This window comes from Lethenteron reissneri, chromosome 16, assembly GCF_015708825.2.
Source record: "Lethenteron reissneri isolate LAM-NWPU_2019-01 chromosome 16, ASM1570882v1, whole genome shotgun sequence".
NCBI lineage: Eukaryota > Metazoa > Chordata > Hyperoartia > Petromyzontiformes > Petromyzontidae > Lethenteron > Lethenteron reissneri.
In genome coordinates, this window is record NC_083794.1 from 2,064,464 (window position 1) to 2,085,527 (window position 21,064).

Below are 21,064 nucleotides of genomic sequence, written 5' to 3' on the forward strand. Positions count from 1 at the left end.
GAAGGGTGAGTGGTGAGGGTGAGTGGTGGGTGGTGAGGGTGAGTGGTGAGGTTGAGTGGTGAGGGTTAGTGGAGAGTGGTGAGTGGTGATTGGTCAGTGGTGATTGGTCAGGATGAATGGTGAGTAGTGAGGGTGAGGTTGAGTGGTGAGGGTGAGTGGTGGTTATGACGGTGAGTGGTGAGTGGTGAGGGTGAGTGGTGAGGGTGAGTGGTGAGGCAGAATGGTGAGGGTGAATGGTGAGAGTGAGTGGTGAGTGGTGAGGGAGAGTGGTGAGGGTGAGTGGTGATGGTGAGGGGTGAGTGGTGAGGGTGAGTGGTCAGGGTGAGGGGTGAGTGGTGAGGGTGTGTGGTGAATAGTAAGGGTGAGTGGTGAGAGTGAGTGGTGAGGGTAAGGGTGAGTGGTGAGTGGTCAGTGGTGAGGTTGAGTGGTGAGTAGGAAGGTTAGTGGTGAGTGGGGAGGGTGAGTGGTCAGGGGTGAGGGTTAGTGGTGAGGTTGAGTAGTGAGTAGGAAGGGTGAGTGGGGAGGGTGAGTGGTCAGTGGTGAGGGAGGGGTCAGGGTTAGTGGTGAGGGTGAGTGGTGAGGGTGAGTGGTGAGGGTTAGTGGTGAGGGGTGATTGGTGGTGGTGAGGGTGAGTGGTGAGGGTGAGTGGTGATGGTGAGTAGTGAGGGTGAGTAGTGAGGGTGAGTGGTGACGAAGAGTGGTGAGGTTGAGTGGTGAGTAGTAAGGGTGAGTGGTGATGGTGAGGGTTAGTGGTGAAGGTGAGTGGTGAGTGGTCAGTGGTGAGGGATCAGGGTTAGTGGTGAGGGTGAGTGGTGATGGTGAGGGGTGAGTGGTGAGGGAGAGTGGTGACGGTGAGTGGTGAGGGAGAGTGGTGAGGGAGAGGGGTGAGGGTGAGTGCTGAGGGTGTGGTGAGGGTGAGTGGTGAGGGTGAGTGGTTAGGATTTGTGATGATGGTGAGTGGTGAGGGCGAGTGTTGATGTTGAGGGTGAGTGGTGAGGGTGTGTGGTGAATAGTAAGGGTGAGTGGTGAGAGTGAGTGGTGAGAGTGAGTGGTGAGGGTAAGGGTGAGTGGTCAGTGGTGAGGTTGAGTGGTGAGTAGGAAGGGTGAGTGGTGAGGGTGAGTGGTGGGTGGTGAGGGTGAGTGGTGAGGTTGAGTGGTGAGGGTTAGTGGAGAGTGGTGAGTGGTGATTGGTCAGTGGTGATTGGTCAGGATGAATGGTGAGTAGTGAGGGTGAGGTTGAGTGGTGAGGGTGAGTGGTGGTTATGACGGTGAATGGTGAGTGGTGAGGGTGAGTGGTGAGGGTGAGTGGTGAGGCAGAATGGTGAGGGTGAATGGTGAGAGTGAGTGGTGAGTGGTGAGGGTGAGTGGTGATGGTGAGGGGTGAGGGTGAGTGGTGAGGGTGAGTGGTGAGGGTGAGGGGTGAGTGGTGAGGATGAGTGGTGAGGTTGAGTGGTGAGTAGTAAGGGTGAGTGGTGATGATGAGGGTTAGTGGTGAGGGTGAGTGGTGAGTGGTCAGTGGTGAGGGATCAGGGTTAGTGGTGAGGGTGAGTGGTGATGGTGAGGGGTGAGTGGTGAGTGGTGAGGGTGAGTGGTGACGGTGAGTGGTGAGGGAGAGTGGTGAGGGAGAGGGGTGAGGTTGAGTGGTGAGGTTAAGTGGTGAGGGTGAGTGGGGAGGGTGAGTGCTGAGGGTGTGGTGAGAGTGAGTGGTGAGGGTGAGTGGTTAGGATTTGTGATGATGGTGAGTGGTGAGGGCAAGTGTTGATGTTGAGGGTGAGTGGTGAGGGTGTGTGGTGAATAGTAAGGGTGAGTGGTGAGAGTGAGTGGTGAGGGTAAGGGTGAGTGGTGAGTGGTCAGTGGTGAGGTTGAGTGGTGAGTAGGAAGGGTGAGTGGTGAGGGTGAGTGGTGGGTGGTGAGGGTGAGTGGTGAGGTTGAGTGGTGAGTAGGAAGGGTGAGTGGGGAGGGTGACTGGTCAGTGGTGAGGGAGGGGTCAGGGTTAGTGGTGAGGGTGGGTGGTGAGGGTGAGTGGTGAGGTTGAGTGGTGAGGGTTAGTGGAGAGTGGTGAGTGGTGATTGGTCAGTGGTGATTGGTCAGGATGAATGGTGAGTAGTGAGGGTGAGGTTGAGTGGTGAGGGTGAGTGGTGGTTATGACGGTGAGTGGTGAGGGTGAGTGGTGAGTGGTGAGGCAGAATGGTGAGGGTGAATGGTGAGAGTGAGTGGTGAGTGGTGAGGGTGAGTGGTGATGGTGAGGGGTGAGGGGTGAGGGTGAGTGGTGAGGGTGAGTGGTGAGGGTGAGGGGTGAGGATGAGTGGTGAGGTTGAGTGGTGAGTAGTAAGGGTGAGTGGTGATGGTGCGGGTTAGTGGTGAGGGTGAGTGGGGAGTGGTCAGTGGTGAGGGATCAGGGTTAGTGGTGAGGGTGAGTGGTGATGGTGAGGGGTGAGTGGTGAGGGTGAGTGGGGACGGTGAGTGGTGAGGGAGAGTGGCGAGGGAGAGGGGTGAGGTTGAGTGGTGAGGTTAAGTGGTGAGGGTGAGTGGGGAGGGTGAGTGCTGAGGGTGTGGTGAGAGTGAGTGGTGAGGGTGAGTGGTGAGGGTGAGTGGTGAGGGTGAGTGGTTAGGATTTGTGATGATGGTGAGTGGTGAGGGCAAGTGTTGATGTTGAGGGTGAGTGGTGAGGGTGTGTGGTGAATAGTAAGGGTGAGTGGTGAGAGTGAGTGGTGAGGGTAAGGGTGAGTGGTGAGTGGTCAGTGGTGAGGTTGAGTGGTGAGTAGGAAGGTTAGTGGTGAGTGGGGAGGGTGAGTGGTCAGGGGTGAGGGTTAGTGGTGAGGTTGAGTAGTGAGTAGGAAGGGTGAGTGGGGAGGGTGAGTGGTCAGTGGTGAGGGTGAGTGGTGAGGGTGAGTGGTGAGGGTGAGTGGTGAGGGTGAGTGGTGAGGGTTAGTGGTGATGGTGATGGGTGAGTGGTGACGAAGAGTGGTGACGTTGAGTGGTGAGTAGTAAGGGTGAGTCGTGAGGGTGAGTGGTGAGGGTGAGGGTGATTGGTTAGGGTTTATGGTGATGGTGAGTGGTGAGGATGAGTGGTGAGGGTGAGTGGTGAGGGTGAGTGGTGAATGGTGAGTGGTGAGGGTAAGTGGTGATGGTGAGTAGTGAGGGTGAGTGGTTAGGGGTGAGTGGTGGGGATGAGTGGTGAGGGTGAGTGGTGAGGGGCAGTGGTGAAGGTGAGTGGTGAAGGTGAGTAGTAAGTAGTGAGGATGAATGGTGAGTGGTGAGGGTGATTAGTGAGTAGTGAGGGTGAGTGGTGAGGGTGATTAGTGTGTAGTGAGGGTGAGTGGAGAGGGAGAGAGTGAGTGGTGAGCGTGAGTGGTGAGGGTGAGTGGTGGTGGTGAGGGTGAGTGGTAAGCGTGAGTGGTGAGGCAGAGGGTGAGTGGTGAGGGTGAGTCTGAATGGTCAGGGTGAATGGTGAGAGTGAGTGGTGAGGCTGAATGGTCAGGGTCAATGGTGAGAGTGAGTGGTGAGGGTTAGTGGTGAGGGTGTTTGGTGATTGGTGAGTGGTGACGGTGAGTGGTGAGGGTGAGTGGTGAGGGAGATTGGTGAGGGAGATTGGTGAGTTGTGAGGGTGAATGGTGAGTAGTGAGTGGGAGTGGTGAGTGGTGAGGATGAGTGGTGAGGGTGAGTTGTGAGTGGTGAAAGGTATTGACAAAGCCCACCGGGCTTTGACAATATCTTAGTATCTGTGTATATATGTAAGGTTATTAAGAAATATATTTTTCACCCGGGCAACGCTGGGTACTTCTGCTAGTATGCATTAAAACAACATCCTGACGACTGACGAACACAATGCATATTAGGACAAAGGAGCGGTATAACCCGACTCACCCGAGAGAAAAAACACACATTTCCAATACAATGCAAGTGGCGTGAACCAACCCGATGAATGCAGCAACCGGCGAATATTCCCGATTAAATGATCGCAACATTTTCTTTGTTTTTTTCGATAAAGTCAAAATTTTGCTGTGACGGTTCTACCTGAAGACGGAAGCTTGTTTTGCCTCCGAAACGTCGTTATTTAATTTATTTGTTTTCATTTTAAATTATGTTATTTTTTACCTACGTGACTTTACTAAAAAAAACAAAGAGTATGGATCCTTGCAGTCACTAAATCTTCAAATCTAGGATCGCAACATTATCACAATACAAATTCTGATGATCCGCTAACGGAATGTAAAGCACTTTGACGCCGGTCTATTGCTCCGGGCGGGTTGCTGAGCCTCCTCCGGCAACGGGGGCTCGCAAACCGGGGGCTTGCACACAAGCCTGGAAGGGCTGGGCTCCTCTTTGGTCGTCCCGGAAGAAACCAACCGGTACCCGACTGGCAGTGCATCACCCATGGCGGAATCCTGGGGCTCCCCCGACATCAAAGGCTCGGAACCTGTGGGCGGCACAACGCATTTTTCTCGGGGTACGATTACTTTGGCCAGCCGCCCCGACTCGCCGGACACACCAGACACAGGCCACACATACGTTGGGGATGAACTATCTAACTGGGGATGCACGTAAGGTTTTAGGCGCGATGGGTAGACAAACCAACGGCGACACTCACTGTGGGCGCTTAATTTCTATAATTTCCACAGGGTCTTGCCATGGCTGGTGAAATTTAGGGGACATATCCAGCGACACTTGCGGGCAGTGCAACCATGCCCTGTCCCCTATTGTCCACGGGAGCACGTGTGCCCAGCGGGCCGTGTTCTTTTCATTAGCGACCTGCGCCCTGGCAGAGTTTTCTCTGGCTGCCTCGCGTGCTTCCGAAACCCGATCCAGCGTGACTTGCAGAGGCACGGGGATGGTTGACTTCTTTTTCTCGGAGGCCGTGCCCTATTTAGCCTCAATGGGGGGTTTCGTTTTCCCGCCCATACATTAATACAAATGAGGAAAATCCTATGGAGGCATGAGGGGCCATCCTATATACCGCAAGAACCCCAGGAACGTGGAAGTCCCAATCTGTCTGCGCCTCATTGACTGCCTGGCAAAGCATTGATGTCAAGGTCCTGCGGAGGCGTTCTACCATGCCATCTGTCTGAGGATGGCAAGGCGACGTCTGCATATTTTTTTGTGCCCAGCATGTCGCATATCTCGCGCAGCAGCTTAGAGAAACAGTTCCTGCCCTGGTACATAAGGAACTGCTCGGGAGCCCCTTTGTCCATCACATAGCCATTCAAAAATGCATAGGCTATGGACGCAGCTGTCTAGTCGACCAATGGCCAAGCCATTGGCCACTGGGAAAGAGATTCCACCCCGACAAGGAGGAATTTATTCCCTTTTTGCATACAGGGAAAAGGTCCCAGAATGTCAAGCACGGCCAGCTTATTGACTCAGGATACTGTGATGGACTGCAATGGTGGTTGAGACTGTTTGGCAGGTGGTTTCCGGCATGCACAGTCGGTGCAACCCATAACAAGGTGGTACACATCATGCAACATTCCTGGCCAACAAAATACTCTTTGCAGGGTTAGCAACGTTTTTCGAAAGCCGAGGTGTACCAATTTATCTTCGTGTAGCACACACGTTAGCTTACCCCGCAGGGCAGTGGGAACTACAATTCCAAAATGATGCAACCCTTCGTCCCACTGCATAAGCAGTCCTTCCCTAAGGACAATCTTCAAGACAATCGCCGGGCAATTTCAATAATGAAACATCCTCCAACTGCAGCTGTCCCCACTCTGCATGCCTGAGGTCTAACGCTTTATCCCTTTTCGCGACCTCCCCGACAGGTGCAGCTCCACTTAACGTCGCCACGAAGTCTGGTGACTTTGGCACCAGTGGTTTATACTGCCTCGTACCTGATAAACATGTACACCATTCACTCCATGGAAATTTAGATAGTGCATCAACATTCTGTGCCGTAACCCCTTTTGATAGACCACCTGGAACGAGTACTCCTGTAATATCTCCAGCCAGCGTAAAAGCTGGCCGGAGGGCTGGTCTACAAGTAGGGAGTACTGGAGGGCTGCGTGATCCATGTGGACCACGAAGCCCCTCCCGTAAAGGTAGGGTCTGTACTATTGCACAAAGTGTACCATGGCCAACAGTTCTCTCCGCGTTACACAATAATGCTGCTCCGCAATCGACAGGATGCGAGGGACACGGGCATAGGACAGCTCCTATGCCCGTGTCCCTCGAATCCATGTCAAAATTAACGGCAAGGAAAAATCTGGATACTCAAGGGGAGGCGTGCTGGCAAGGCATTTGTGTAATGCAACAAGCGCATTCTCCTTCTCCTCCTCCCCTATCTAAACTTCTGGCCATTTGCAGTGAAAGCATGGAGGGGTTTTGCAACCATTGCGAATTGTGGGACGAACCGCCGGTAGTAGGATGCAAACCCGACAAAACTGCGGACTTCCCGTACCGACTTGGGAGTTGGCCATTTGCACACGCACGTCATATTGTGAGGGTCTGTCACTATTTCGTAATCGCTCACAACGTGACCCAAATATCGCATTGATGTTTGCAACAGATGGCATTTGGCAGGTTTAAATTTTAGATTAGCCGACCACACCCTAGATAACACAGAATGCAACTGTGCTCCTCAAGAGTGCGGCCAAACACAATGACGTCGTCCAGATAAATGAGCCACGAGTTCCACTACAGGCCTGCCAGAACCAATTCCATTAACATCTAAAATGTGGCAGAGGCCGAATGTAACCCCATTGGAAGGCAGTTAAAGTGGTAGATTCCCTGGGGTATTCAGAATGCTGTTTTCGGCTTGGATGACTCATCCAAGGGAAGTTGCCAAAACCCCAACAGAAATTCATATTCTTGGGTCTTTTGTCAGTCACGTTGATAGGTTCAAAGAAAATTACAAAAAATGTACAAAAAACTGCAATGTTTCGACTGCTTGTGTTGCGACTGAAACGTCGTATATTTTTGTTATTTTTGGTTATTTTCTTTGAACCTATTTACGTGACTTTACCAAAAGACCCAAGAATATAATAGGTATAAAGTTGGGAAATCTGAGCGCCCAACATCGCGTTCAGTGAATCGTCCATTCGTGGGAGCGGGTATGCCTCTGCAACTGAAACTTTTTTCAATTTCCAAAAATCGATGCAAAACCACAGGGTGCAATCGGTATTCTTTACCAGCACCACAGAAGCTCCCCAAGGGCTAGTGGAGGGAGAAATAATGTCTGCTGCTAACATTTCCTCCACCGCCTGCTGTACATTTTATTTTTCCAGCGAGCTCAACCTATATGGGTTTTGTTGAATAGGGGCTGCATTGCCCATGTCAATATGGTGTTCCAGAAAGGAGGTACGGCCAATGTAAAATTTGCCCTTGCTGAACACATCAGAAAACTCCTGCATTAGCGATCTCAACTGGAGCCGCTGCACCTGGGACAATTTTGGGTTCACATCACACAATTAATCTATCCATTTCTCCGCCTCGACTGCCTGTTCTAGCACACCTATAATTGCTTCCGCAGCGGAGGCGACAGCCTCACTACCCGCCACAGTTGCATGGGCCAGCATCATTCCTGCCTGAACTACAGCTGGTCCTACACCCACATTAAGGACCTGCAGAAACGGTTCCTGATTCCCCCGCGAAATTGTTTGCACCCAAACCAGCATAAGCCCCCGGGTCACTCCATTAGATGGGGTAAGAAGGACTCCTACCTCCGGATCAGCCAGATTCAACCACTTGCGGTAATGCAACGAGACCAATATATTTCCTTGCCGGGCAGGATCTCTAGAGATTCCCTCACCAGGGCCTGAACTGTGATGTTCTCCACGGCACGCCGATGCAGGAAATCCAAATAACATACTCCATGCCTCAACAGCATCTCAATGCACCCCTGGTTGGTCAACATTTTCAGGGGCATCCTGCTCAAGAAGTCGGTGCCCAAGAGGCAAGGCAATGCCAGCGTCTTTGAGATCAATACTGTTCCTGACATCTCAATTTCGCCAATTTTGATGCAGGGATCTATCTGCCCCACAATTCCCATACTCCCTCCATTAGGCGCCATGCATGCATTTACCACCAGCATCACACGACGATTTCTCAATGGCAGTGATTCGAAAATTGCTTCTGGTATAATAGTAGCTGAGGCATCTGTATCTACCAAGACACGTACTTGCACCCCCTGGATGGACGTGGCTACCGCCAACGACCCTGCTGCGGCTGCTACCATTTGGTGCGCCAGCTTTCTCCACTATGAGCCTGAATTCAGCTATCCATTTACCGGCTGCCCTTGCCGGTTGCCTGCCATGACAAGAGGTGGGGATGACCTCTAAAATGTGTGATGGCCGAAATGTGCCAGCGACGCCTACGATGTCCGGGCATCATTCTGGCACCCCACCGCAAAGTGTCCGAGTTGTCCACAGTGGAAGCAGGTGACTGTGGATCTCTGCAGCAGAGGGGTCGCCTCCTCCTGGGATCGCCACTCCCGGGGTCATCGTGACATCTCCACTCACCGCCCGTCCCATCCGCACACCGCTGCCGTCACCAGGACCCCGGTTCCCGGGGCTGCCTGGGGGGTCCCCTGGCCGTCCTCCTCATCCGAAATGCTACAGGTGGGTTTCTACGTTTCAACTTCTTAGACATTTTTTTTTTAGCCACTTCTGACAGCAGATGTAATGTAGCACTCGGAGACGCTGTCTTGACGTTATATATTTATTAAAAGTGTCACATAAGGACGTAGGCTGACTAAATGTAGCTACTACACGACGTTCCCTATATAGCTGGCTGACTACATAGGGAGACGTCGATGTAGCTGCCAGCCACGATGTTGTCTTAAGAAATTAGATAATGACGGATGACGATAACAGCGACGACAACGATGAGGACAGCAACGATTGCAGCAATGACGATCCGGACCCAAACTCCCAACGGCAGCCCCGAGCCCTGTTCCACTCTCCCCTATAAACTCCGCTGGGCTGAGCTCCTGCCCCACTCTCGACCCTCTCTCTCACAGCTCTCCTTGCCTGGTTTACTGTCTCAGAGCCCTGCCTCTCCTGTCACTGTAACCATTATTTGCGGCCACTAAGGCGTGCACTGTACTTACACAATCCAACTTTACTAATTCTGGGTCACTGAAAATGATGCTTAAAATTGTTGATTGCCTCTAGTTTTCAAGAGAGGCTACTGGGTCAGTATATAGGACCCTTGACTTGGGAATGGCAGATGATAAGTGAGGTATAAAGGGAAGGGATCTCAATTTAAACCAGGAATTACTAAAATACATCTTTTACTGGATCTATGAATACATCTTTATTGGGTTTGGACAGTACTTGCTTTTTGACCAAAACAATGATGGATGCAATCTGAACCTGGTATTGCATCATACATGATATGAATTGCATCATGTTATTCCTAGAAATCATGAATGATGCAATCATAACTAGGCCTAAATTCCTCTGCTGAACAAATTGCCCTATTTCAGCTCTAGAAATCATACAGTGTGTGCTCTCTTATTTGTCTGTGATTGATTTTGCACAGGGACATATTTATGTTTAGCCAAAGTGAGCAGAGATGCCTCGTACTTGTGTGAACAAGCAGATAACTTCTGCTATATTTGTGGTGAAGTGACTTTTGCATCACAAAGGCACCTTCATTTTGGCTGCAAAATTGGAGATCAGACAAGATGTGGGCCCCACACACATGCTGCAACACTAGTGCAACAAATCTTTGCCAGTGGTTGAACAGAAAAAGGAAATATATGCCTTTTGCAGTGCCAATGATTTGGAGAGAGTCAACGGATCATATCAGCAATTGTTACTTCTGCATGACATGATTCCTTGTAAAAGGGTTCAGTTTGTTGTTTTAACAACTTCACACCTGTTTTGTTACCAGATAAAAGAGGAAAGCCTCTTATCAATAAAAAGTGGATTGTCCATTATACAAACATTCCATCAGCTATACGCACAGTACCCCACGGATAAGTACTGTCGGTTCCTGATGCACCAGAATAATTCTCACTTGAGTCAGACGAGGAAGAGGATTAAACGTCTGGTCCTGAACCATCAAGGTCACATGACCCAGAGTTTCTCCCATCCTCCTCCTCTGAACTACACCTCATAACACAAGGTGAACTGAAAGACCTTGTCAGGGATTTGGAACTACCCAAGAGTAAGGCAGAGCTGTTGAGTTCCAGACAGCAGCAGTGGAATCTCCTGGCAGGTGATGTGAGGGTTTCCATGTTCCGTTACCGTCAAAAGGATCTTGTCCCATTCTTCTTCATGGAAGTTGATCTGGTAGCCTGCAACAACATCGATGGTGTGATGGCAGCCCTCAACATCGTTCATGATCCAGATGAGTGGAGACTGTGCATTGATTCATCGAAGATGAGACTTAAAGCTGTTTTGCTGCATAATGGAAATGTTTTGCCATCAATTCTAGTTGGTCATGCAGTCCATATGAAGAAAACCTATGACAACATTAAACAACTTTTGAAGTGCATAAACTATGACCAACATCAATGGTAGCTTTTTGGCGATTTGAACGTTGTTGATCTCTTTTTTGGTCTGTAGACTGGATACACAAAAAACTGTTATTTTCTCTGCGAATGGGATAGTTGCGCGAGAGATTTCCACTACATGAAGATATTTTGGCCACTCCGACAGTCATTTGAGCCTGAAAAAAAAAGTATTCGGCATCCACCACTTGTTGAATCAAGGAGGATTTTGCTACCACCCCTACACATCAAGATTGGTCTGATGAAGACCTTTGTTAAAGCCATGGACAAAGCACAAGCAGCTTTCAAATACCTCCGTGTAAAAATGCCCACGGTTAAGCTAAGATAAAGGAAGGTGTCTGTGTTGGTCCTCAGATTCGTGAACTTCTTCGAGATTATGCATTTGACAGTGCACTGCATGGCAAGGAAAAGACGGCCTTCCAGTTAGTGGCAACAAATTTTCTCGGAAACAACAAGGCAAAACCTCCACAAAAGCCTTGGTTGCAACATGTCACTAAAGATACACTTTTTTGCACTCTCATCTAGATTTTTTCCCACCGAACTGCGGAGCAGTGAGCGACGAACATGGCGAGCGATTTCACCAGAACATTGCAACAATGGAGGAACACTATCAGGGCAAATGGAGCCCATCAATGCTTGCAGACTATTGCTGGACAGTGATAAGAGATGCTCCATTTAATGAAAAAAAAAACAGGCCAAGAACTGCCAAGTAGACACTGAATAAGGACTAAACTATGTACTTATGTATACATAATAGTTTGTTGCCTTTTGTTTCATAATACATTTTATTAATATAACCCTTTTGTTAATTTATAAAGTGTTACATGAACAGGACAGGTAACATTTTATCATGTAAAGCAACCATATACACATAATAAGTATAACCAGTAAAAACAAAGTTTTTCACTATAAATCCTTTATATGCGTGGCGGTGAGAGTCCTCTCGTCCTCTGGCTTGAGATGGCTGCCACCTATGGGTCAGATGATTGTCGGCCAGTATTAAGCAATTGGTAATGAAATATTTAATTTGTTTTCCATAAACAGTGTAAAATTGTCTCGCACAACGAGTCTGTGTGCAAAATGTCAGCTCGATTGGATCACGGGAAGTGGGTTAAAAAACGACCGAAAGATTTGCACGGTCGTAAGCAAGCAAGCAAGCACGCAAGCAAGCAAGCAAGCGAACTTAATATAAAGTATTTAAAAACGAGCGAAAGATTTGCACGTTCCTAAGCAAGCAAGCGAACTTAATATAAAGGATTAAAATATATATTCGCCTGTGGAGGACGCGGGGATCGATCCCGCGACCTTTGGCATGGGAAGCGAGGGCGCTACCAACTGCGCTACTCCGCCACGGCCTGTGGAGGGGTTACGCTCTGGGCTCTTACACTGTGACGTTCAGCCAAAGCCATGAATGAGTTCTATTTGAATATATGTAAAATAATTTTTTTTGCCTAAAAAGTGTAACATTTTGGGAATTTCTTTTTCACGAACATTAATTGTCTCGCACAACGAGTCTGTGTGGAAAATGTCAGCTCGATTGGATCACGGGAAGTGGGTTAAAAAACGACCGAAAGATTTGCACGGTCGTAAGCAAGCAAGCAAGCAAGCGAACTTAATATAAAGTATTTAAAAATACCTAGGTTTACAATGTATGAGTACAACTCTAACTACACAATATACATAGATGTAAAATATAAACACTTAAATATCTTGGGAACAGTAACCATTCCGTTGTTTTAATTGTCATATTTGAATTCAGCACATCAAAATCCATAATAAACAGCACATTTCATCGCTGAAGCAGACGACGTCTAAAACATTGTAGACCAGTGCTATCAGTCAGTCAACTATCAGGTGAGTAAGTTAGTGATCATTTTTGTTATCTATGTGGGATAGGTTACCAGGTTTTAAAGTATCATGCAGTTAGCTGGAAGTATACAAATATCGTTGTACTAGTTATTGTGCGACAGGTTATCATAGACTCGGGTTAAGGTTTTTGCAGGATTAACTAATTATTGACACTTTTCTTTGTTCCCTATAATTGTTACTGTCTTATGAAGGACACTGTATCCATTAATTTGTCCTTAGGGGGGTCAGGACTCATTTAGTGTGACACTTGAACAGGGTCAGTACTGGGACGGGGTTATATAATGTGGAAATGTAGTTTTAGGAATAACACATTTTGGTCGCTCCTGGTTTGGTGATCGCGCTGCCTCAGCTTAGGTTTGTCAACATTGCACGTGTGCGAGCCGTATACCACGGGGCAATGCCCTGTGCTGAACCCTGCACCCTTCACCTGCTAATGTGTGCAGAGCAGGCACCCCTCCCCTTCCCCCCAGGATGCACAGCTCTCACAGATTAACACCATGGTCATCAATCTTAATTTGTAGCTTTCGTGACTGCAGGAATTACTCACAAGTGCCAACGCAGCCATGCAAATAAGCACACAAGCAAGCCAAGGAACAAAGGAACCTTTGTCTGGAGGCCCCTTTGTTGGCTATTCAGGGGCAAGCTTGATGTGGAATACACATGCTGTTGTTTATGGTTCTCTCGGGGACATCTTCAGGAAACTGGGGTGCCCTTCTACAACATCAGCTTCGTATATGGGGTGCCTTATCTGGCTAGCAAGTTAAAAGTTTTTTTTTCAAGTTTTCATTTATTAGGTATAGCCCTGTGAGCCATGCGGCTCTTAAGATGTAACAAGCGCCATGACCTCGCTAACTTCGCCTGCTCACACGCACAGAAACGCACATATACGTGTGGAGATATCCACCTACATAGTCATACTCATGAATCGATAATTAATCTCATGGGCGCCTCCGACTCAATGAAGCGGGGGGGGGGGTAGAATATTAACCCCTGCGTGAGGTCGTGAGGTTGTGGAGTGGTTGCCCAGACGGGTGTGTGATGAACCTGTGGCGCACATAGGTAAAATGCGGTGTTTTTCTGGAAGACTCTGCTGTTTTTTCCAGGATTTTTCTGTTGCGTGCAGTCACTTTAGGTATGTTTCTTGTTCATGTTTTTGTTTTGTTGCGGTTGCACCCGAGTCAAGAGCCGCATGACTCACAGGGTTATACCTAATGCATGAAACTGAAACTCGGAGGAGGGGGTGAGGAGTACCCCTAGGAGGGTCGCAGAGGAAGGACTGTTCTCCTATACAGGGGGACGAGGACACTGAGGAAAATAGGGAGACCTGCTGGGGGCAAACCCGTCGAGTCCACAGCCAGGCCCGGCGGTGTGGCAGAGGGTCGCATGACGTGCCCCAGAGGAGTTGCTCGTGGAGATTGATCAAGGAAGGCTGCACGAGGGCCTGGTAGAGGCGGGAGCTACCCCGGGCAGCCGTTCGCCATGCGAGCAAGGCCTCGTGTGGTGCCGGCCCTCACCATTTCCCCCACCCTGCTCACGTCGACTTGCGTCGCGTGACACGTGGTCGCGCCGAGCCCCTTGCAGGCTTTAAGGAAGAGCCACCATGACGACCTTTGTGTTAACTTCGGAGTTTTTTTATCAGCAGGAGTTAAGCCCCTCTGTAAAGCGTCGTTCAATTCCCGTATAGAAAATGTGCCAACACGGGGGGTTGCTCAGCAGGAGCTGAGCCCTTTACGCATTTCTGGAAGCTTTTCAGATACAATCTGTTCATGCAGGATTTGATCAACCGGAGCTGATCCCCTTTTTACATTTCTGAAAGCTCCAGAGAAAATGTTTGTGTGTGTTAAAGCGGGGTTTGATCAGCTGGAGCCGAGCCCTGTTTACTGCGAATCTAGCACCAGGGACTCTGAATATCCATTTGTGGCTGGACAGTGAAACGGCTAAACTTACCCGGGCGATCGTTATCCTCCAGACACTCATGATGGTGGTGCATCTTACGCGCTACCGTTTGAATTGTCTGTGTTGCTCCGTCTGGTGACAACTCAACCTGTTTGTATTTTCGTAAACATATTTTTTAAAATTGTGGTTGCTGTAAGTAAGTAATGTTTGAAAAGTGTGCTAGTGAAGCAGTTCTGGTTTGTTTGGGGGCTTCCGCCCGAGCTGGGAGTCCATGTGTCCAGGGAGATGGAATGACTCAGTCGCCAGATTGCCGATCGCTCCACTGTGGTGTATCCACTCAGCTGCTGCTGGTAAGACGGAGTGAGGGGAGATCGAACAGGCGATGTGGCGTGCAGCCCACTGTGATTATACACCATGCTACCACGAAAGCTTAAGCATTAAGCAGAGCTCACAGCTGCAGACATCGATGTAGTTAAATGTGGATTTTTGGCAGCTGTGAATTATAATTTACGAAGATTCATTCCTTAACCAATGTAAAACGTAGGTGTAAATTAAGCCAGAGAATATTAACAGATTGGATGGAGTGATGATGCAGTAGTTGGCACCCTGCATTCTGACCCGGCAGTCCCAGCCATTGCACTCATCCACGAAATAGCAAAGATCCCTCTTGCTTCACAGATTAGGTGCAAGTTTTTGCCAGCACACACGAGGCAAAAGTTCACTGTAGCCTTCACAGGCTGATGGGGCACATGCTGTTAGCGATGCTCACCTATGAAGACCGTCACGGTGCACGACGACGTGGTGGGACCAGAATTACACCTGGCCACCTTTGTTTCCCCAGTGACGAAGTTTACACACTGCACCAGGTACTCATTTGAGGCCGAGTAAAACTAAGGGGAGGCTGAGAACTGGTTCAGATAATTGCCACTGATGTTGGGTTGAGTGGGAATCGATCTCGGTTGCCTGGGTTTGCAGTGCAGTGCAGTGTGCCACCTCTGTCCTATGCGCATGCACATGTAAGATACCCACACACTGTCGCTCATGCCAAGCTTGTCGCCCACAAACCCCATGCTGTCACAGACAACCAACCCCTCAGCTGTTTGCTTTCGGGCTAAGGGCAGTGGCTGTGTAGCCGGCCCACCCATAGGACAGCACATGTAGACTCACCGAGCCAATCCCATAGTGGGCGAGGTTTGCAGATTTCAAATAAATTCTGGGTGGCATCCCCCACACGGGAGCTATTGGGTGTCTTTTAAGTGTCGAAAGAAGAGAACGAGGCCATTTCCTACCAAACGTCGACATGAGTGGATGTCCATTTAACAGAGCAACCCGCTCAAGGTAAGATTCGCCTCTCGTTCAAAATGTGCTCACGTTATGAATAACGGCTTCAATCACACACACTGCTTGAGATTTCCATTACAGTGTCACTCTTTTGAAACCAAATGTCACGCTTTTTATATTTCTATGACATTTTTTTCTAACCAAACAATATAACTGTTAGATCTATATGTTAAAGTAAATTTTGCATTATATCTGCAACTATTTAAAATCGTTTTTTGCATGTCGGCTCTTTTTATGGTTTACAACAAATTTCCACATGGGCTTTATAGTTTTAAAAAAAAAACGACCCCGCCACATTCGATCGCAACACAAGCGGTCGTCATCATTATTGAAAAGATGCGTAATAATAAAAAGAATGTGATTGTTTATGCAAGACATTTGTAAATGCTAAAGACTTGGGTTGATCCTCATCTGGGATTTGAGGTGGCTAAATTGCTAAATCATTCCAGCGTGTTATATTTTGTGGTCATATTATTTTATTTTACATATAATTTTATTTGAGAAAAACCTAATTAATCTACAATTCACAGAATTAACCATTCAGTGTATCTACATTTCATCAACAGTGTATTCCGCAATGTGTATTCTGTAGTAACTTTACTACTGTTACTCCGACTACAACAATATTTATTAATAGAGCTATACTGGGTGGAGCCCGGTGAGCTATAAATCTATTTTTCACAGATGTCCAGTAAATACTTGGATTAAACACACAGATGAACTCAAACTGGGTAGGAACATATTTATATTCGAATATCATTTTCTACGACATCTTGGTGACGATGCCAAGACAGATGCTCGCAAATCATTTGCAGGACGGTGCAAAAAGCCCCGAAATAATCATTGCGCTTAATGTCCCCTAGCAAGACCACGCTGAGTGTTGTAGACTTGACGAGGCTCGCCTATGTAAGAAGCACCGGTGCCTAACTAATCATTAAATTACAAATGCAATCATTCTTTGGCCTTCTTGAGGAAGAGCTCGGGCATACATTCCTCAAGAAAATTCCTCATCAACTCGGCAATAAGGCTCCTGGCTACACAGCTGTGTAGACAGAGCTGGTGTGGCGCATTGTAGGGCCCTAAAGCAGCTTTTATTGGGGGTTATTTGTTAGCTCCCCTCATTGAATGTATAACATCCCATTGAGGTGACAATATATATAGACGAGATAAACCAGTGGAATGTGTACAAAATAGAAATGTATTGAAATGAGAAGAAGATGCAGATAAGATAGTAGTGAGAGAGATTAATTGGTTAATTAGCCTGATATGTTTATTTCGATTTCAGATGATTTTTGATAAACCTATTTTTTTTCATGAATCCGGGCCCATTGAGCAGATAGGAGCCCAAAGCTTTTGTGGGGTTTGCTTGTGGCCAGCGCCGTGAATATCTCTATGCTCCTGCAAGACGCAAATATGCAATTATTAGAGAGCAGTGTGCACTGAGCATTCACGTTTAATGCAGCGCACAGGACTAAATGTCAATATTTGACTAGCATTTTTGCAAAGGTCATTATGCCCGTTGCCATTGAAGATTATACTGTTTTACTATGTTAATTTCACCAGGTAAGGCCCACTGAGCGATATAAGCTTCTTTTCAGAAGCGATCTGGCCACAAATGATAGCTCAACAAAGTGGCTTATCGTGCGGAAATTTATAGCAGGAACATACTTTGAACGCATCTCGATTCGAAATGTGGAGGAAAAAACGGAGGACCACGGGGAGAACGTGCAAACTCCAAAAATGTATGCAGCAGGGTCGGGATCGAACCCTCGACCCGCTGTATACCAGGCAAGGTAGTTAACATCTCATCACCCTGGTGCCCCCACATCAGGCCACCGCGACAATACACATCGCAACATCGTTTCCTGCAGCTCGATCCCACAATGTTTTTTTACAGCCGACACGTGACCTCCAAGCGCTGCTCTTACCATAACCCATGATCATCATGCAGCAAGGGAGCTGAGCTCTGGTAGGGTGCCGAGAGATTTCTGTTGACACGGCGATCCATACCACCCACTGCAAGAGCAAGGATTACACAATTGCAGAGCGGCATGCTAGCAGCGGATTAAATCTACGTGGTTCTTCTGTGCGGCGCATGAGAATCACTGGACACTCGCATTCAAAGTTTCGGAAACCTTGGGGTTCTGGGAAAAGCTTCGTTCCGTGTCCCTCCCATAGCCTACGCAAGTCTTCCATAGCTACTCGATAGCGAGAAAACGCATTAAGACGCGGTGGAGAAACGAGATGAAAATTGCACTGGGAGACGCCTCTGACAGTGGGAAACGCCGGCGTTTCTGACAGTGGCCGAACGCGAAGCTTATCTGTCCTTCGTGAGGAACTGAGACGCTCTGAATGTACGGCGAAGTAGATGGTGCCCGTGGGCGAGTTATCAGCCACGGCAGTGGGAGAATCTCGCGTGATCCACAGAAGCAGGTCAATGGTTTGGTTCCAACGCAAACACAAATGGGGGCTTGAGCTAGGAAGTCGCGTAGTCATGAATGTGGATTGTGTCTGAGGGGGGCAGTGAGTGGGCGTCTGGAGGCTGAGGGGAGGTATTTAGAAGACTCACAGTCATTGTCTCGGGTCTTAAAATAGCGTGATATGTATTGTCTGATTTTGAGGTTACCGGCGAAACGTCGTACTCGAATTGTAAACGTTGTGGGTTGACTCTCCAACATACCAGTGTGCTGAACTAGTAACAAATTGGCATGTTCTGTTTACGTGACAAACCTTACTAATTGGTTGTGTCGGGTGGTAGCGAGTTTAATGACGCATTTATATTTACGCGATCTAACCCAGCAAAAAAAACCTTTCATGGATATTGTTTGCGTAAGCATATTACGTTTTAAACAGGTATCTGTCTGTGTTAAGTGGATGGTGTAAGTACTATTGGGAGTTTGAAGAAGTCCATTGTTGTTGTAAATGTTATGTTATTTTGAAGAGTAGTAATGTGTTGTAAATGTGCGGCACATCGTGTCTCTATAATGCGGGTGGTCTAAGAGTCGTGTGGACAACAAAAACGCAACGACGTTTGTGTTTTTGGAGAGAAATGTTGGGGATCGTGACGGAGTGTTGTGGTAGAGGAGTGTTTGCTCGTGGGGCTTGTGATATAATGGAGTGCTTGTGACCAGTGGCGTCACCCAGTGCGGTAACTTATGGTGTCACCCCCACAACATTATTAGTAACGGAGCGGAAGCCTTTTTAGATTTTTCTCCTTTTCCTTTAATTACTACTTCATTCTCAAAAAAGTTTTTGATATAGGTTCACACATAATAATTACCACAATATTGTAGCTAAAACACCAACAAATTTGACAAAATCAGCGACGATAAAAACACGAGCAGCAACGAATACAACAGCGCCTACTTGTAGCGCGTGCAGACGAAACCATGTGACTCGAAACGTCATTGTAATTGGGTAACAATGACTGCTTTGACCAGAGCGCATTAGAAGGTGCAAAAAGTAAATTTGCATAGAGTTTTAGCGTTGTAGGTAAATTGGCACAGTACATGTAAGCTGGGCTTACGAAACATGTTTTTGCTGTTATAACTACGGGGATATTTTTTAAAATGAAAAATAATACATTCCTGCTGAAACACTGCGCAAAAATTGTATAGACAGTAATTTTGGCGTCACCCCCGCTCATGGTGTCACCCGGTGCGGTCCGCACCCCCCTAGTGACGCCACATTTTGTATTTCCAACAACGTACACACCACCATCCACTCAAACACAGACACCTCACAACCACACAATCCACATGCATGACTACTGTATAAGGCTTCCGTACCCAACCCCCTTTGTGTTTGTGTTGGAACCAAACCAATGACCTGTTGCTGTGGGTCACGTAAGCCCCTCCCACTGCCGTGGCTGATTACTGGCCCACGGGCACCGTCTATTTCGTCGTGCATTCAGAGGGTAGAGCAACTTTTGCCATCTTGCTTCACCTCTGGCCGGAGTTTCTCCACTGCAGAGGCGTCCTGCGGTTCAATTTGTTTTAATCTTGCTTTATACTGCCCACTTTTACGACACCAGCCTTAATAGTGCTGCTGGGCTCCTGATTGCATAATTGTCAGCACTGATAAATAAGGAGTGTGTTGTCCTTAACACTCAGGATTATGGTGATAGCAGGTTCAGCGGGAGAGCCTCTCACCATTGGAAACTTGCAAGTTCAATTCCCTTGTCGGGGGTTGATTCAGTCCATCATCCTTCTGGGGTCGATAAAATGAAAACCAACTTGTGGGAAAGTCAACCGCGGTTTGTCCTGCGGATAGACTACCACAGGAACACGGAATTTCCATCACTGACTCAGCACTTTACACATGAGGGCAGCATTTCCTCAATGCACATTTGAGCAGGACATCACTTTTTTGTTTTTACAACGATGATAGTGAATCGGTTTGAAAGGGTGGAGGAGTCATCTTTAGTTTTGTGATATTAGCGAGGTAGGTGTATTGTGTGGCATTGTGCAGTTCAGAGAGCTCGATTATAACCAAGTAACTTCGACAGAGCATCTGGATTTTAAGTATAGCTGCAATGTGCAGGATTTTAGGCTTTTAATTGGTGAATATTGTGAGAGATTTTAACGTTTATAAAAGTATTGGCCAGAAAGTATTGTAGTTGTTTACACAGAGGGGAGGTTCAGAATCTAAATCTATATTTAGACTGCAGGAGAAATCTGATGAGCTATGAAGCTCTTTTTCACAGACGTCCAATATCAGCTGATCAGCAAGTTACGGGTTGGAGTGAGTGAGACATGTGCAGGATTATGGATGGCTGGTTCCCAATACGGGCATCGGAATGGCACTCAGAGGTCGGTGACTCAGGGGAGGAAGGCCTGAAGCCAGATAGTGGATAGAGTACCAGCAGATATTGGAGGTAACGTGTCAACTGTGCAACCACTGTGAGATATCGCCAAAGGAAGCAACGATGAGGTGTTGTCTCTTCAATGGCATTGGGAATGATGACCGTTGCAATCACTTTACCCAAAATAATCTTTCATGAGGGTCCCGCATAGAATATCAGGTCAATTTTCTTATTCAGCATATTTGCGTGCAGGAGTAAACCAGAATGCATGGAGGAATGATTTGCTCGTGGGGGAATAAAACTACATTTGAACAAATCGAAAAAAAAAACTCCTGTGCTTGATGTGGTGCCACCTACAAGCCCTGCCAGTGGGTATTGGGTTCAGGATGACGGCTGCCCTATCCACAGACCTGCCCTATGCGATGCCAGGTTTAAAAAAAAATCAAGATTAGAGTTTGAAGAGGAACATTAAAAACGGATATTATAATGTCGTGCTCTCAGATCCAGCATATCACTGTAGGACGAGGGTCGTGAACTTTTGTACCGTACATTTTTACAATACAGCTTGGAATTTAAAATGTCTACATTTGAATTATATCTCAAAACGTTCAACGAGCTCGATGTCGGGTGAGGGAGATATATGGGGCAGGCGTGATAGGGAATATGGTAAAGAACCCTTAGTTAAAAAAATAATCGCAGGA

The 21,064-nt window shown here is 47.7% G+C and overlaps 1 protein-coding gene across 1 annotated transcript in view; it reads left to right on the forward strand.

The window, feature by feature from the left end:
- Nucleotides 1-15,418: 15,418 nt before the first annotated feature.
- Nucleotides 15,419-21,064, forward strand: part of TDO2 (tryptophan 2,3-dioxygenase) — a 130,869-nt gene continuing 125,223 nt past the window's right edge. Inside the window, exon 1 of the mRNA XM_061552202.1 lies at nt 15,419-15,556. Within this exon, the coding sequence (XP_061408186.1) occupies nt 15,519-15,556 (38 nt within the window). The 5' untranslated portion in view covers nt 15,419-15,518. The remainder of the gene's footprint in view (nt 15,557-21,064) is intronic.